The following is a 17,564-nucleotide window of genomic DNA, read 5'->3' as shown; positions in this document are numbered from 1 at the left end:
TATGCCATGAATAAACATGTTTTAGTACGAGCATTCCCACTGGTGTGGGAATGAATTTGAAGAGGACAAGGTTAGAGGCCAAGGGAGAAATTAAGAAATTGTTGTAGTTACATAGGTGAGTGACAGAAGTTGGCAGTGAAAACAAATTCAAGACATATGGAGATACTGAAAAGGAAAACTGACAAGATTATTTACTGCATGCAAACAATGAGAAAAAGGACTGACTCGTGGCTGCTGTTTAAAATTCTGGTTTGACCAGTGGAATTCTGTCAACAAGCATCTCTCTCTCACAAGCAACACCTCGGATTTTTCCAGCTGACTTCGTCTTGAGCTCTGATTCTAATTATCCTTAACTGCTCCAGTCCATTGATCTACCATTTTTTCCTTCCTATCCGCTTTCTTCCTTAGCCAAAATATCCATAACAAAACTTTGGTTATTTTCAACCCTCTATCAAACACCTACCTCTCTTAATGTAGCTCAGTATGACTGGAGAAAACTCTATTTTGTTTCAAATCCACAGCCACATACCTCAAGTAAGCCCCAGTGCCCCTGGGCAATTGTGCCCTACATCTTCAGTCCTGTACTTCCCGCTTGCACGTCTCCTAGTTCCTCAAGCCACCAGGACCTCCTCATTCACTCTCACTGTCAGTTTATGAACTTTGCACCTAGTTCTTCTGAGAAAAGGCAATCGAAGAAAACTTTACAGACTCCCCTTGAGTGACCTCCTCCCCCACCTGCTGACGTCAGGTCCCTAAGTATCTGCCATCCTTCCTGTTACCACAAATGAACACTCATCATCAGAGCAAAGCAGACCCTCCAGGAGCTCTTCATGTCCCATCTGCCTCATCTTCTCAGGGGTAGAACTCCAGGAATTTGCCCATCCTCCTAGATCAACAGATTCTCACTTTTTGCTATCTCATTCCCAGGAGGAAACAAATATACCATTAATTCTAACATCTTAAAAAAAAAAAAAACTTTATTAGCCCTAATTTCCCCACCAGGTACATTTCTATATAATTTAATCCTCTTCACAGTGATATTCCTCAGAGAAACTCTATTTCTCCCATTCTTTTTTAAACCTACTCTAGTCTGGCAGTTGAGCCTGCCATTAATACAGAAACAGCTTTTGTCAATGCCCCAAATTGCCTCCAGTTTTCCAAATACAATGGTGGATTTTAATCCTTATTTGACCTACTGTCCTCTCTCTTTATTACACTTTCTTCGGAGGACTATTTCTATCAATGAGCATCAGGTGCACATCATAGTGGGAGGAGGGAGGTGGTGCTGTCTTGGATTAGAGGTCTCTAGATCATGAGGGTCTAAGAGACACAGATGCACATTCCATGGAGTTCCTAGACTTTGGGCCGGATGCCAGGAATGATATGGACTTTGAAGATGTCTCTTTCTTGGAAGGGTTGAGCATATTTTGCAGGAAGGGAAAAAAACAACAGCGTTTGATGATGGTGAGAGTGAATGAGAGTCATTGTAAGCACCATTTATCAACTGTTCCCATTTCTTATACCTTCTGTATCCATATGCTAGGATTGTATTTCCCTGATCCCTTAAATTAAGATATGACCATGTGACTTGATTTGGTCAGAGAAATGTGAGAAGAAGTAACATTTGTCCCTTCTAGGAAGAAGCTCTAAAACCCCAGGAACAGTTCCCCTCTGCTGGGCTGATCATGAAAGCACAACTGAGCGTAAAGCCTCTACTTTGTTTGTCCCAGAGTGACTTTGATGAACAGTTCCCATAAGGGCCTTCACTGGATACCAGTATTAAAGAGAAGTAAGCTTTTGTTGTATTAAGTTACTGTGCTTTTGGTTTGTTTATCATCTTAGCACAGCATAGACCACCTTGGCTGGAACCCATTCCTGGCTCCCACTCCAACTGTCCATACCTGACCTGTTCTTCAAAGAGATGTTCATTCATGCTTTTGTCTCTTAGCACTTATTCTGCCTCTGCCTTCTGACTAGCGTTCTTCCCTTGCATGTGCTCTCAGCTAGCACACACACAACTCCTTCAAGATCTTTGCTCAAATCCTGCCTTTTACCTGAGGCTTACCTTGACCATGCCGTTTCTTATTGAGAGTCCCCATCAGCATTCCCAAATTCTCCAATCCTTTTGTATATAATTATCACCTTCTTGTATATATTTTAATTTATTAGTTGTAAGGTTTATTTTATGTAGTCTTTGATAGAATGCAAGTCCTGCAAGGCAGAGATTTTTGTCTATTTTGCTTACTCATGTATCTCAAATTCTACAACAGTGCATGAGTTTCGTAGCTATCCAATAAGTATTTGCTAAATAAATTGAAATAATAAACAGAAGTATGTGTGCAATTAAAGTCATAAATAGGATTTTAGTCTAAGCTATGTAGACTCTAATATTCTGAAATTCATCAAAAATAGGAAAAGCAGGAATATTAAAAAAAAAAAAAAAAAGAGAGAGAGAACACCAAACTCATGGAAACAGAACAGATTGGTGGAGGGGGTCAGGGGTGGGCGGGTGAAATGAATGAAGGGAGCCAAAGGTATAAACTTCTAGTTATAAGATGATAAGTCCTGGGGATGTCATGTACAGCATAGTGACTCTAGTTAATAAAACTGTATTGCATATTTGGAAGTTGCTAAGAGAGTAGATCTCAAAAGTTCTTATCAAAAAAGTTTGTAACTTTGTATGATAACAGATGTTAACTAGGCTTACTGTGGTGATCACTTTGCACTGGATACAAATAATCATTATGTTGTATGCCTGAAACTAATATAATGCTGCATGTCAATTATATCTCAATAAAAAAAGAAGAAATACCTACAGACTATATCTACAGGTGTGAAAATATGAAAAAGAGACCTGGACTGAAGATTTTATATATATATATATATATATATACACACATATACACATAATATATATAATATAATATAATTATATATTTTAAATATATAATTATATTAAATATAATTATAAATATTAAATATAAATTATAATATAAATATAAAATATAAATTATAAATATTAAATATAGTTATATTAAATATAATTGTATATAATTATAATTTATTTATTCTAATTCATCATGAAGCATTCTAAAGTAATTTCTGCTTCTAAGACAATATCTCTCAAAGATTGTTTGACATAACAGGAGAAGTAGAGCACAACTCTAAGCATGTAGATTGCAGAATGAGTATTTTGGTGGACTGGTGGAAGACTATGAAGGACAGACCATACATCGTGGTTGGCACCAGAGAACAGATACATGAGTAACAAGAGTCACTGAGAAGAATGCAATAATCCAATTTAAAAATGGGCAGAGGACCTGAATAGACATTTCTCTGAAGAAGACATCCAGCTGACCAACAGACACGTGAAAAGATACTCAACATCACTCATCATCAGGAAAATGCAAATCAAAACCACAATGAGATACCATGTTATGCCTGTTAAAATGGCTAAAATCAAGAAGATGAGAAACAAGGAGTGTTGACAAGGATATGGAGAAAATGCACTGTTGGTAGGAATGTAAATTGGTGCAGCCACCGTGGAAAACAGTATGGAGGTTCCTCAGAAAGTTAGAAATACCGTATGACCCAATAATTCTGCTACTGGTTATTGACACATGGGAAATGAAAACACTGACTCAAAAAGATGCATGCACCCTTATGTTTATTGCAGCATTATTTACAACAACCAAGATGCCAAAGCTACCTAAGTGTCAATCAGTAGATGAACAGATCAGGAAAATGTGATGTATATACACAATGGGGTATTACATAGTCATAAAAAAAGATGAGATTGTGCCATTTGAGGGAATACGGATGGACCTAGAGGGTCTTATGCTAGCTAAAATAAATCAGCCTGAGAAAGACAAATACCATATGGTTCTATTTATGAATGGATAAACAAATAAAAATGAATAAACAAATAAAAAGCAGAATCAGAACTATAAATACACAGAACAAACTGGTGGTTGCCAGAGAGAAGGGGCTGGGGGTTGGGCAAAATGGGAAAAGGGAAGAGGAAGATATAGGCCTCCAGTTATGGAAGGATTAAGTCACAGGAATGAAAAGCCAAGCATAAGGAATACAGTCAGGGATACCATCAGAACATGTTATGGTAGCTACATTATGGTGAACATAGCATAATGTAAAAACTTGCCAAATCACTAAATTGTACACCTGAAACTAATGTAATGTGTGTCAACTATACTCAAAAAAGAAAGAAAACAAAACAAAAAAAACCCACCAAAATATATTTTTCTTGAAACTGGTTTGGATTATAAAAATTAATTTCTCAGAATTGCAAAAAAAAAATGAGATGAAGTTAGTTTGTATGTCTTATTCTAAATGAATCTATATTCTAAATGAATTCACATAAAGGGTTATACATATTTTTAATAATCACAATGTAACTGATAATAGCTTACAGAATTTCCCTGTAAATCATTTTCTACCAGCATAAAATTATATGTCAGGATAAAATAAAATATACCAGTATAATATAAGTCAACTAATCCTTCCTTTAAAAATCAAAAACTACTTCAATTTTGATCTTTTGTCTATGTTCTCATAATTTACCAAGTTTCATTGACATTGGCTTTGAATGTACATTTGCTTCTAGTTATCTGATATATCATTTATTCGGACCTGTAGAAATAAATCAATCTTCACTTAGGGTAGTATTACGTTTTTAATATACTCTATTAGTATTTTGCTTCCATTTAGTCCTGTAATGATAGTTACTTCTAATAAGAAAGAGAACTGAAATTGGAACTTGGCAGATCAGGTGTATTTCTCTTGTCAGTTTTCATTATATTATGGCAAAAATACATGGTATTGCTGCAGGTTTTAAGGAGAAACATGACAAATGTATCTTTCAGCTATTGCATTCCCTATATGTATAATATATTGGTAGAAGAAAACAAGAGAGAAAAACAACACAATTAAATAACTGTAACGTGAATAAATCACTCAACACCAAAAAACCCAACTGATCATATAAGCATGTTCTACTTCCCTAGCACCTCGATGAACTTCTGAGGGAGACAGGATGATCCAATCTGCGTTCTCTCAGGGAGGCCAACCTGCAGTGAGATGGTTTTGTGCAAGCCAAGTGTATGAATAAGAAATCACTGGAAATCATGACACAGCATGCTATTTTAAGATCCAGGCTGTGTTTTGGGGTTTAAGAAATAATAATAATATTGATAATTTGGAAAGTTATGAAAAAATTTTAAAGGAGTAAAAATTAGCTCAACCCAATAATACCTAGGATTTGATCTATAAAGGAAATAAAAAGGGATGCTTTCATTTAGGAGGAAAACATGAGTATAGGAACATGACAAGAGAATGAAAATCTGAGTGCAATTCTAGATGGAAAATTAGTGATTTTTATTATCATGCTGATGTGGGAGTGGTAGTGAGAATTTAAAGCTAGGGTTGTAAACTTCAGATTCAGCTTTAAAGTAGCTGTTTTTTAGGGTTTTGGTAAACCTCTCTTAATTATGTGAGGAAAAAATAGTTGTGTTTGTACTACTGATATTACCAGAGCCAGGATTTCTGGCTTTTACCACATTCTCAGGCCTAAGCTCAGCAAATGCTGCAAACAGTGATGTAAAGTCACACAGTTTCTGGTCAGCTGGGAAGCCTCCTTCCAGGTACTGGTTCAGTGAGTGTTGAGGCACCAGGACCTATTGTCGCTTTCTGTCAATGACATTTTATTTGAGGGAGATCATCACAATAGTGTCCATGTTGGAATGATGAGAACAGGGCAACTTGAAGAAAAGTTAGGAAGCCAAGTAAATATTAAATGCTTACAACATCGATCATTTGTATATCCCTTACTTCTTGACTAAGAAGACTCTTGCAGCTAACCTTTTAAAGGCCTCCTTTACATCTTTATTCCTAAGTGTGTATATAAGGGGATTCAGCATGGGTGCGATGATCCCATAGAAGAGGGACACCATCTTCCCCCGGTCCTTGGAGTTGGGGGATGGCGGTTGTAGGTACATGGAGATTGCGGTGCCGTAAAACAGTGACACCACAATCAGATGGGAGCCACATGTGCCAAACGCCTTTCGCCGGCCTTCAGCAGACTGGATCCTCAACACTGCTTGGACAATGAAAGCATATGATATAAGGATGAGCGTCAGGGGTATCAGATGGAACAGCACACTGACAAGGAAGAGTTCCGCCTCGTTGGCTGTTGTGTCTACACAGGACAACTTGAGCAGGGCAGGGACTTCACAGAGAAAGTGATCTACTACGTGGGGGCCACAGAGCGGCAGCTGGAGAGTCAGGGTGGACAACCACACTGAGTTGCTAAAACCAGTAATCCAGGATGCGGCTGCCAGCTGGAGGCACAGCCTCTGGTGCATGATAACTGAGTAATGCAGAGGCCGGCAAATAGCTACAAACCTATCAAAGGACATGACGGCCAAGAGAACACATTCAGTGGCCCCCAAGGCTAGAAACATGAAGAGCTGGGCCACACAGCCGCCATAACTGATCACCTTCCTGGTGCTGTATAAATTTACCAGCATCTGTGGAACCGTACTAGTGGTGTAGCAAAGGTCCAGGAGTGACAGATTGGTAAGAAAAAAGTACATGGGGGTATGGAGTTTGGGGTCCAGGCGTGACACTAGAATAATGGTCAGATTCCCAAAGATAGTCACCATGTAAGAAATGAGGAAGACCACAAAGAGCGGGAGCTCCAGCCATGGTCGATCAGAGAAACCAAGAAGGATGAACTCCTGTGGGACGCTCTCATTCACCTGCCTCATGATCAATGGTTCGACTTTTTGTTTCCTGGAACACAAGAATTCAGGAAATCGATGAACACATACTTATTGACGTTTTACTTATAATCACTTTACTACCTGTTTGAAGATACATATAGAAAAAACATTGCTTGTGATATGAAAAATACATAGTTGGAAATACTCGTAAGTACTTAGGCATTTCTACAATTTAATCTTTCTATATTTGTGTCAGTACTTCATAAATGAAAGCCCAGCAGCACCTGGGGTTTCAGTCATTAAGCATCTGACTCTTGATCTCAGCTCAGGTCTTGATCTCAGGGTTGTGAGTTCAAGTACTGCATTGGGCTCCCCAGGTGTGGGGCCTACAAAGAAAGAAAGAAAGAAAGAAAGGCTAAGAAAGAGAGAAAGAAAAGAAACAAAGAAAAGAAAGAGGAAGGAGGGAAGAAAAGAAAGAAAGAAAAGACAAAAGAAAGCTAAAGTTTAAGAAGTAAATACCTAATTTTAACAAATTTAATAAAATGTGTTCTTTGATATTTTTTTTGGTCATTTTGTTAATCTTTGTACTACTTTCCACCTCAATCGCTATTTTTTTTTTAAAGATTTTATTTATTTATTTGACACAGAGAGATCACAAGTAGGCAGAGAGGCAGGCAGAGAGAGAGAGAGAGAGGGAAGCAGGCTCCCTGCAGAGCAGAGAGCCCGATGCGGGGCTCGATCCCAGGACCCTGAGATCATGACCCGAGCCGAAGGCAGAGGCTTAACCCACTGAGCCACCCAGGCGCCCCTCAATCGCTATTTTTAGAAAGATTTGGTTATAATTCCTGCCATCCTACCTTTTCATTCTAATTTCTCCTCGATGCCATGGAGATTGCCTTATCATCTGAAACAGTTAAAATTATTTTCATCATCTCATCATTCCCAAAACTATATAGGTAGGTTCTAGAAAGTCATCAGAAATATTTTTTAAGGGGCGCCTGGGTGGCTCAGTGGGTTAAGCTGCTGCCTTCGGCTCAGGTCATGATCTCGCGTCCCGGGATCGAGTCCCACATCGGGCTCTCTGCTCAGCAGGGAGCCTGCTTCCTCCTCTCTCTCCCTCTGCCTGCTTCTCTGCCTACTTGTGATCTCTGTCTGTCAAATAAATAAATAAAATCTTTAAAAGAAAAAAAAGAAATATTTTTAAAAAAAATGTCTATTGCCTTTTAAAAGCTCACACAATCAGAATAAAAAGATATTAATCACATGGACATTGGAGACAGACAAGCCTGGGTTGTCTCTACTAAATAAATTCATTAGTTACATCCTTACTAAATAAAGTCTCTACTAAATAAATTCTCTACTAAATAAAGTCCTTAGTTATATCATCCTGGGAATGCTTCTTATTCTCTTGAATATCAGGCTCCCCATCTAGAAAATGGGTATAATAATGCCTTTCTTTTAAGATAAAATCTTAAAAGAAAAAGTGCTCAAACCCTGAGGGGATAAGACAAGCACCTGAACACGCATTTAGCATGCTTCATGCATTTACTTATATATGGCGATAGAATATTATATTTTAGTAATCACATGTGTATAAAAATTTCCTGAAAGTATGCAGAAGTGTTAAAATTGTTAACCACTGGCCAGTGAGAATAGAGAAAGTAAATCGGACTTTAAAATTTACCTTTATTCCTCATTCTAATTTTTAGTAAACAAGTATATTGAAACCTTTTTTTAATTTTAATTTAATATGAATAATTCTTATTAACACAAATTATTGTGTATAATATAATAACTTTAAATGTCTCACTTATACTCTGAGTTGAACTATAAGGACCAACATTGCTTTAGACTTTAATAGCATAAAAAAAACTTAAATAAATGTAATCATTTATACATTATCAGATCCTTAAAACTGAGTATGAATTCAGGGTCCATATGAAGATTTCCTAGAGGCTGGAGTATGGGGATACCGGGCAACTTACTGGCAAAAAAAAAGAAAAGAAAAGAAAAGAAAAGAAAAGAAAAGTTTCCTCTAATGATAGGAATTGTGAAAAGCAGGGCAAATGGAATCAGTAGAGATTTCACAACTTCACAATTTCGTCGTTACTCAAGTGTTGAAAAAATTACCTCAGGTCCATGTAACTAAGGAGAGCTTGTGCACTGGTTGGCCTGTCCTGTCATAGACCACATCCAGGCTGTACCCCCAGGAAGTTCCCAATTATCTAAATGTTAATGCCTCACTTGAGGAATCAACAACCTTGACAATGGCAAGGCCTCCGGTATCCAGAGAGACTTCTTTAGCATATGAAAGTTCTTTCTGAAACCCCTTTTTCCTTACTTCCTCCAACCCCCTCGTACACAATGAGCCTCATCTCACAACCCCGGGCAGCAGGTCTTTCTTCCCATGGGTGCTTTAATAAACCACCATTTTGCACCAAAGACGTCTCAAGAATTCTTTCTTGGTGGTGGGCTCTGGACTCCACCCCACTGAACCTCACCAATGTTCTAAAAATATATGGACAAGAGCTGTCCTTCTGATGCTGCCACAAAGTCACTACACAACTGGGCAGGCTCCTCAGCAGTTTTGGAAAGCAACTGAGTTCGCAGCACGGGCATTTTCTGTTTTCTGTGTAACGTAGCACTGTCAGGGTCTAGGTCTCCGCAGGTTCTCATACCTCTGTGTGGGGACAGAAAGCTTTTAAGTACTACAGGGAACTTCCGTCTTGCTACTGGAGTGTGAGGTTGTAATAGTAAGAGTAATTTATTCACACAACATTGCAGTTTGGCTTAGAATAGAGAGGAAAGTTGGTCATTCCTCTCCGTCCCACATTACATGAAGGCTTGATTCAGGGAGAAACACATGGTAGGAAGCTCAGACAAGTTCTTTTCCTGAGTTCACACAGAGGGGACTGGGGATTAGAACCAAGGACTGCTCTGCTCCAAAGTCAGTTTTCCGTAGAGGAACAAACATGCAAAGTAATGATGAAGTTCTAGAATATAGGTGAGGTTCGGTGGGGTGAGGTCCGGAGACAATGACCAAGAAAGAATTCTTGAAACATCTTTGGTGCAAAATGGTGGTTTATTAAAGCACGGGGAGGGGACCCGTGGGCAGGAAGAGCTGCTGCTCCAGGGTTGTGAGGGGTGGCAGTTATGTACCATGGGGTTGGGGGAGGTAAGGAAAAGGGAGGTTTTGATAGAACTTTCATATGCTAAAGAGGACCTACAAGATACTGGATACCAGAGGCCTTGCCATTGCCAAGGTGTTTTGCCCTTTTTAGCAAGCTATTAAGATAGTTGGGAGATTCCTAAAGAATGTCACATATGACCCACCCAGGAGTCGGGGTGAGGGGGAAGTTGCAAGGTGTCAGCCTTTAGCTTTGTCCTCAGCCAGCCTTCTGCTCCCTCATCAGTAACACTATTGGCAAATAAATGCCATGAAGGATTGGAGGCTTGGGTTTTTGCCACATAATGATAAAGTCCATAAGATGAGTTCTCAGAACGCCCACATTTCATTATGTTTTATAGAATAATTTCCAGAAAAGTGTTCTACATACCTCTATGTTAAGCACTAGAGATAGGATGACATGTGTGCGCCCTTGTCCAGAAAGCTTTGAATTCAAATAAACCAAGTAGGAGCTCTTCATACGCTCTTCGGTCGTAAAGTTGATATGACAAAGTTTGTCCAACTCCTTGTTCCCCTTTTCCAGTGGCAAATTATGAGATCTCCACTCAGGATTAACTCAGAAAATAGAAGGTTAGGGGAAAATATTGCAGACAATAAGAAAGTGGTTTTCTGGTATCCCAATGCAAAGTTTTAAGGCATTAACTGCTATTTTCAGAATTCTCCTCACCAGATTTGCAATATAAATGAGGACGGGGAATTTTCTTTATTAAATTGTGTTGGCGTGTGCTCTGATTTATAAGGGAAGGCAACCCCATTCTGTGCTGTATGGTAATTGACCCTGGTCGCTAATGGGTAGGGAGGGAGAATTCAACCAAGCCAGTTCCATTTTTAGCTTGGATTTGCTCCATCATTACCCTTTCTCTGGAGACTGTCTTTTCCAAGATGAAAGGGAATGACAATAGGGACAAAAATACCTTATCAAATAAAACTTGGGCTTTGTGCCATCAAACTGGGAGTTAATTTCCTCTTGTAAGCTACTCAATAAATTCTGTGAAGCCACACGGAAAAGAAAACTGCATCTGCTCTGAAATTCTGAGTTCAATTTTTAGACAATAAAACTGACTTCCATTTAATCCACCCCAGAAATCCTTTTACTGCCCTTATTTACAAACAGCGGTTTTATTTATCATATTCCCAAATATTTCTATCTTTTCTTTCATAGATTTTTTCCCCCCACGGGGTGTTGTACCACTAAATTCTACACCTGAAACTAATATTTTTTTCCCCCACAACTAATATTACACCATATGTTAACTAACAGGAATTTAAATAAAAACTTGAAACTAAAAAGAGAGATTTTTGCATTCCTAGTGCTTAGTGAAGAAGCCCTACCTCTGTTTAGAATGATTTTGTAGATTTGTTTTTGCAAGATTTAAAAAATGATTTATATTTTTCTATAGTCCCTCCTATCCAGGATTTATTTTTATTTGTTACATGTAGCTCTGTATCAATTTTTCAGATGAGTAGACACATTAAGTATTAAAATGTAGGTATGAGAGTAGACACATTATGATATTTCTAATTATGAAAAGTTTATACTTATAATATAAAAAAAGTTTACAAAGCCCAAGAAAACACACAAATAACATAATGGAAAAAATACCAAATAATTTGAACATACAACTCAGAATAGCAAATCTACATGAGAAGATTTTAAATTCCCAACCAAGCAGAGAAAAATAATGAGCCACTTATTGGATTGAAAAAAAAAAAAAAAAAAAAAAAGACTAACCAGTAGGAATCAGAGAGATTCCTACACGTAATCTTTCTGAAGGGAAAAGGCTATCTCAAAAGTTATGGGTAGAAATGTAAAGTATCACTAGATTTTTAGAAATAAATAGGACAGTTAATCTTGAAAATGCACATATATTTATGTACCTAGCAATATTATTCCTGGAAATCCATCTGATGAAATAAAATTATCAGCATATAAAGGCATAAGAACAAGAACTTTTATTGTTGCAATGTTTGTAGTCACCAAAGACGGAGAAAAAATTTAGTCCTTCGGGAGAATGGACTAATAACTAATCTGCACCAGGAGTATTTACCTGAGATATTGCTCAGTGACAAGATGAAGACACAAGAAAAACAAAGCTAACATGCTCTTACCTATATAAAACAATGACTAAAATGCTCTAAATACACCTTTTTATGTATCATAGGATTCATGAGAATGGGATTAATGTATCATGGGATTAATGAGAATGAGAATTCCTTCTTTCTGTGGAAGAAGGAAAGGACAGCAAGTCAAACAGAAAAGGAAAAGCATTAAGATTTAATCCACCAAAAATAACGCATAATATTTTAAACTCCCCAATTAATAGCAGTGTGATTTACCTCTGAAAGTAAGAATGGGCATGAGGGTGCAATCCTTTGGGGAAAAATAATGCTCATTTAATGGAGGATTTCCTTTTTTTTCTCACAAGTTCTTGTAGTTAAGAAAATCGTATTTTATTTTAAAATCATGTTTTATTTTATTTTTAAAAATTTTTTAGAAGATGCCATTTATTTATTTATTTATTTATTTATTTATTTATTTTAAAGAATAAGAGAGTGAGTGCAGGGGGGCGGGCTGGAGGGAGAGCCAGAGAGTCTCCAACAGACTCCCGCTGGGCTAGGAGTGGGACTCAGTCTCATAACCCTGAGATCACCCCCTGAGTTTTTAGTTTACAGAATAGAACAAGGTAAGTAAACTAAAAAATTCCAGTAGTCCTTAAAGTGGAAAATTAAGAGATAATGCCTGATTAGTAAGGCCCTGGGGAACTTGCAGTTACTACCAATAGGAGTAGCATCGGGCGGGTCCTCATGGTTCTCAGCAAAGTCCTCTGATGCTGCAAGGCTGTCTTCAGTCTGTGGATGTGGACACAGGCTCAGAGGAGTTAAACAAACTTCCCGAAGGTCACGGAGTCTGTTAGGAAACAAGAGATAAACTATGAAGTATGCACTCTGATTCATTTAAATTTAATTTCTCTTCTTGGCTAGTGTCCCTCTCGACCTTATCTTACCTTTATTTCCCCGAGGGTTGCTTATGGGCGTAGTTCTCTCTCTCTTTCTCTCTCTCTCTCTTTTTTTTTTTTTTTTGTTCCTAAGGAAAGAGCTCCTGGAATGCTGTAATTTACTGTATTAATTTCTGACCATCTAACTGGTTGCTCGGTATGAGAACGGAGCAGACATGGGCACAGGGACGTTCTAGCGACAGCCGACAGCCGGTGTGGGCTGGATCCCTCACTGTGAGATCCCAGCAAGAAGGGGCTGTGTTCGGGGGAACTGAGCCCTGATGTGGCAAACCTGTAACAGAGCATCACAGAGCACCAAGTATTAATACCCCAGAGTCTAAGGAAGCACCTCAAGGCCGCAGGGTCGGAGGCAATTTCAAACTTGGAGATAATAAACCCAAAGCTCATTGCCAGATGGATATGGAATCGGAAGGACAACATATGAGAAACATAGGGAGGGTCGTGGGTTACTTCCGCAGTGTGCGTGGGCCTGTGCTTGAATTAATGGTGGCTAAGAGCATGCCCATGGATGGCAGGGACTAGTTAATAGTACAAATCAAAGTAGGATATCCAAACCTCTTTCTTAGTTTATAGTTTCTATTTCTTTTTCTTTAAGGGGGAGGCACGCTCCCCGCAGAGCAAGGAGCCCGACGTGGGACTTGATCCCAGGAGTCTGGGATCATGACCTGAACCAAAGGCTGATACTTAACCCACTGAGCCACCCAGGCTCCCCTATAGATTCTTTTTTTAAGATGCAAAGGTCTTGGGATAGCCTTAGGTTCAGCATGGAAAAGGCTCAGAATAAACTCAGAATATCCTTGCATCAGATGGGTTCTCATCAGCTAATGTTATGACTCAGGCAAAACCTAGTTACTGCCCTTGGAGTTGGTGGTGGTGTGGCTCTGGAAGGGTGGAGGCATGTAATCCTGGCATCTTGTCCCAGGATAGAAGTCTGTAGGGTTAAGGGCAGGCTCTAGCGAGACCTCCAAAATATAGGGATTCAAGAATAGAGGCTATCATACAAATGCAGAGACAAATTAGAAAGTGGTGTGAGATTGAGAGCCTTACAGAGTTTAATGGCCTTAGAAACAGTATTCTATTCCAAAAGGTGGAAGCAGGAATGGGTAGTATATTTTATACGTTACAACAACACAACAAACCCTTAATGCTTACTACATACCAGGAACTGTTCTATATTTTCATGTATTAGTTGGTTTAAAATTGAAATAGTCCTTTGAGCATGGCGATATCATTATCCACATTTTACAAGTGAAGAAACCACAATACAGAGGCAGTAAGTCTAAGAAGGAGATGAGATTCCATTCATTCAAGAAGTTCACGGTCTTAAACGTCCCGCCCTTCTCTCTGTGGAATCCACATCACCTCAAAGTTAACTTTATCTTTGACGTATGTATGTCAGATTTGAGGGAAGTTGGAACACCGGCAAACAGCGCATTTGAGAGTGTGTCTTTGCCTTGTTCCAGATGGGGCCATCTGAGTGTCCATACGCTACAGGTGCCTACGATACCATAGCCAAGGGCCAGGGAAAACCCTACAGGACCTAGCACAAGCCCTCCAAGACAACAGAAATTACCAGTCCTGACTGCTTTTCATGGGAGGTAGACTATTATGCTGATGGGAGACGAGATAACAAGAAGGAGCTTTTGGAAGCATATGTCACGTGAACAAGGGTTTTGTTCATGTCTCTCCTAGGAATTGCACACCCCCTGATTCTGGTGACCAGCATGAAGCCTCTGCATTCTCTTGAGCCTTGAATTTGTACTCTACTCCTGCAGAAGGCTACAGCCGAATGAGAAGGGATCGGGGGCATGTTTTGGGGGTTAGTTCCAGTGTATCTGGAATTGGCTTGAACTATTTTACTGAAAGAAGAGATACACTGCATGGCACACCCTGGTCAAGGCAGGAAATGTGCCGATTAAGAATGTCATTATGTAACAGTTGGTCTGAGGAGTTTCAGGAAGGTTTGGACCAGGTTGTCAGCGTCGTTTATGGGCAAGAATGAGATGGATGATTCACACCTAGACTCAGTGAAGCCCCAGAAGGACTCTGTTGTGCATTGGTAGCAAAAGAATGCCTGCGTGACCAGCAAGGGAGGAGAAAACCCATCAAAGACTCCCTTTGGTGTTCCCTGTCTTACAGTCGTTCCACACATATGTCAGGGGCTTTGGGTCTGAAATAGAAAACATGCCCATACAGTTTTTACAGGGAGAGGAAAATCGGTGTTGATGCTTGCTATGTATTTTCACATATTCCGTATTATTTAATATAGAGGAGAAAAATGATAGCAAGAGCAAGTTAGGAACAGCAGGAAGGAATGTTCCAGCTAAAATGACAAATGCTAAGACAAACAGGCAGTGAACAGTTACCTTCTATCAAAGAGAGAAAGACTAAATTGCACGAAGTCCTTTAATCTATTCCTTTCAGGCACTTAAGTCGTACTCAGTTTATTCTATTGGTTTAACAGACTTGCAGAGTTAACAGTGAGGCTGCAGTGCTTTCTTCTATCTGGGACTGAGAAGAATAGCGGTCAGAAGAGAATCTGCACCGGCCCCTGCTCAAGGCTCCCGGACCGTCAGCACCTGCGCTCACGCCCTTTGCCATCCCTCTTGCTGCGGTGAACTCTTGCTCCCAGTTCAAGCCAAACTGTCCATTCATGAACCGGTTTCCACCTACTCAAGGTCATCACTGTTGCAATTTTCTCTTTCCTGAATCTTCATTCTACTGCTGGATCATTCTCTTCCCTGGTTTCTAAACTTGTCAAAATTCCTCTCATTTCAAAAATGATTCTGGTAATCCGATCAATCTTCCGTCCCTACTGCTAACACCCTGTCTCTGTTTCTCTCCATCATTAGACTTCTCGGAGGATTTGACTGGGCTCTCAGGGCCTGCATTTCACATTTTCACTGTCTCCTAGGTGCTCCAACCAGTACCCCCCCTCCCCACCATCCCCGATCGCTCCACGGAAATAGTTCTTTGCGGGTTTGTCTGGGAGACCCGCATCGCTCAATCTGTGGGTCAGTTTTCATTCCTGATCTTGTGGAAAAAATAAAAATCAGAACTGCGAGAGACCAAGTGACACTGGGAGAAGCACAACTCGAATTTATTTTATGCCGGTGGACCCAGATGAGTTCATGCTCGAAGTTCTGGACCCTGGGGAAGGGAGTTCCCAGGGCCATGCTGACTGCTGGTAGGTAGGCTTAAACTGGGGGAGCAGAGGCTGCTTTAGGCAGGAACAGTAGTGCAGGAGCCTGTGGAGGGAAGTATGTTTACAGAAGCAGAAAGAGCTAGTTATCTCTTGGTCCCAGTGGGGCTTCTGGTTATCTCTAGCTTCTTGTTGGTAACCTTCCATCTTCTGGGGTCTCCTGGGCTGGGCCAGCTCTGGGTAACTTTTTCCTCTTCAATCTCAGGTGGCCATTTGCCACATGTTGGATGGTTGACCAGTCATCCCTCTGGAAACACTTCCTGTTCTTTCTTTCCAGGGTCACGCATGCTCTTGAGGTCCCTCCCACTCTTTGTTCTGTTAGGGTACGGAGTCGACCACTCCTCAATTAGACAGAGAACACTCTCGATAATGCAAGTCAATGGTGAGGTTTATTTCCAGTTAGTTGGGGTCCAAGTATCCGCCTGGCGCAGCGGGTTTCAACAAGGACCCCGAGCACTCAAAGCCAAGGGTTTATATAGCATTTTCAAGGCACTTTTCCATAGCTACGTACATCTCTTGCACCCCACTTTGACAGTTTAACTTTGTTTAACTTTTTGCCACCCCGGTGTCACCCTGGGGGTTAAGTGAGATTTAGGTTTAGAAGAATTTTCACCTTAATTACATTTCCTTCTGCCTCAGCCTCCTACAGTTTTGTGGTGGGGAGGGCGACCTTTGGCCTCGAGGCACTGAGCCATTTGTCTCTGGAAATTGGGCCATTGAAGAGATGGCCTTTTTGTTGTATTTGCAAACCAAGGGAGATTTCTAACTTGAAGGATTGTGATCTCTGCAAGTTAACAACTTGTTTTTCTTTAACATTTGGTCACTGTGGCACCATCACCTAACCGCCCTGTTGGTATATGATTGTATATAATTGTTTCTTAGGTTTTAGCTACTTTCTCTTAAGTTACATGCGCGTGTGGGCTGGTTAGGGACGCTCAGTAAAATGGCTTCCGGGACTTCAGGATGGCCATGCTTATGCTAACCCACTCTTATAGTGCAAGGTGCAGGCTTTTGCTTTGCCAAGATGGCTATACTTATGTCAGGGCTAGACTCGAGGTGGGTACAGCCTTGTTTTTCTTGGCCTCCACACCTGGAGCTGGTTTCCAGGACTTGTTTTTAAGTCCCCTGGGGGAAGGGGAGCAGGGACAGTAAAATGGGTCCTTATAGCTCATCTTCTCTGCTTCCTCCTCGCCTTCCTGATCTAAATGGTGTGCCTGCTGCTTGCTCTGCCGGATTCCCTTTTCCCCAGGGAGCCGCATAGCTGCTTCCCATTGCACCGCACCTTTGCTTACATGTAGATTCCAAGCTCTTCCTTGACCCTCCCCACTTAAAACTGTAGCCCTGTCCTGTTTCCCGGCTTCTGTCCCTGTTATGCTCATCTTCCTAAAACTTACAAATGTTCCTATTGTGATGAGGTTTCC

The 17,564-nt window shown here is 40.2% G+C and overlaps 1 protein-coding gene across 1 annotated transcript; it reads right to left on the bottom strand.

Annotated features, from left to right (window-relative positions):
• Positions 1-5,840: 5,840 nt before the first annotated feature.
• LOC116587594 (olfactory receptor 2B6) lies at positions 5,841-6,782 on the bottom strand. The gene has a single exon (XM_032338217.1). The coding sequence runs from the start codon at positions 6,780-6,782 to the stop codon at positions 5,841-5,843; it is 942 nt and encodes a 313-aa protein (XP_032194108.1).
• Positions 6,783-17,564: the final 10,782 nt, after the last annotated feature.

This window comes from Mustela erminea, chromosome 4 (assembly GCF_009829155.1).
Source record: "Mustela erminea isolate mMusErm1 chromosome 4, mMusErm1.Pri, whole genome shotgun sequence".
NCBI classification, from domain to species: domain Eukaryota; kingdom Metazoa; phylum Chordata; class Mammalia; order Carnivora; family Mustelidae; genus Mustela; species Mustela erminea.
The sequence above is the reverse complement of the archived record's forward strand: the minus strand, read 5'-3'. Positions and strand labels throughout refer to the sequence as shown.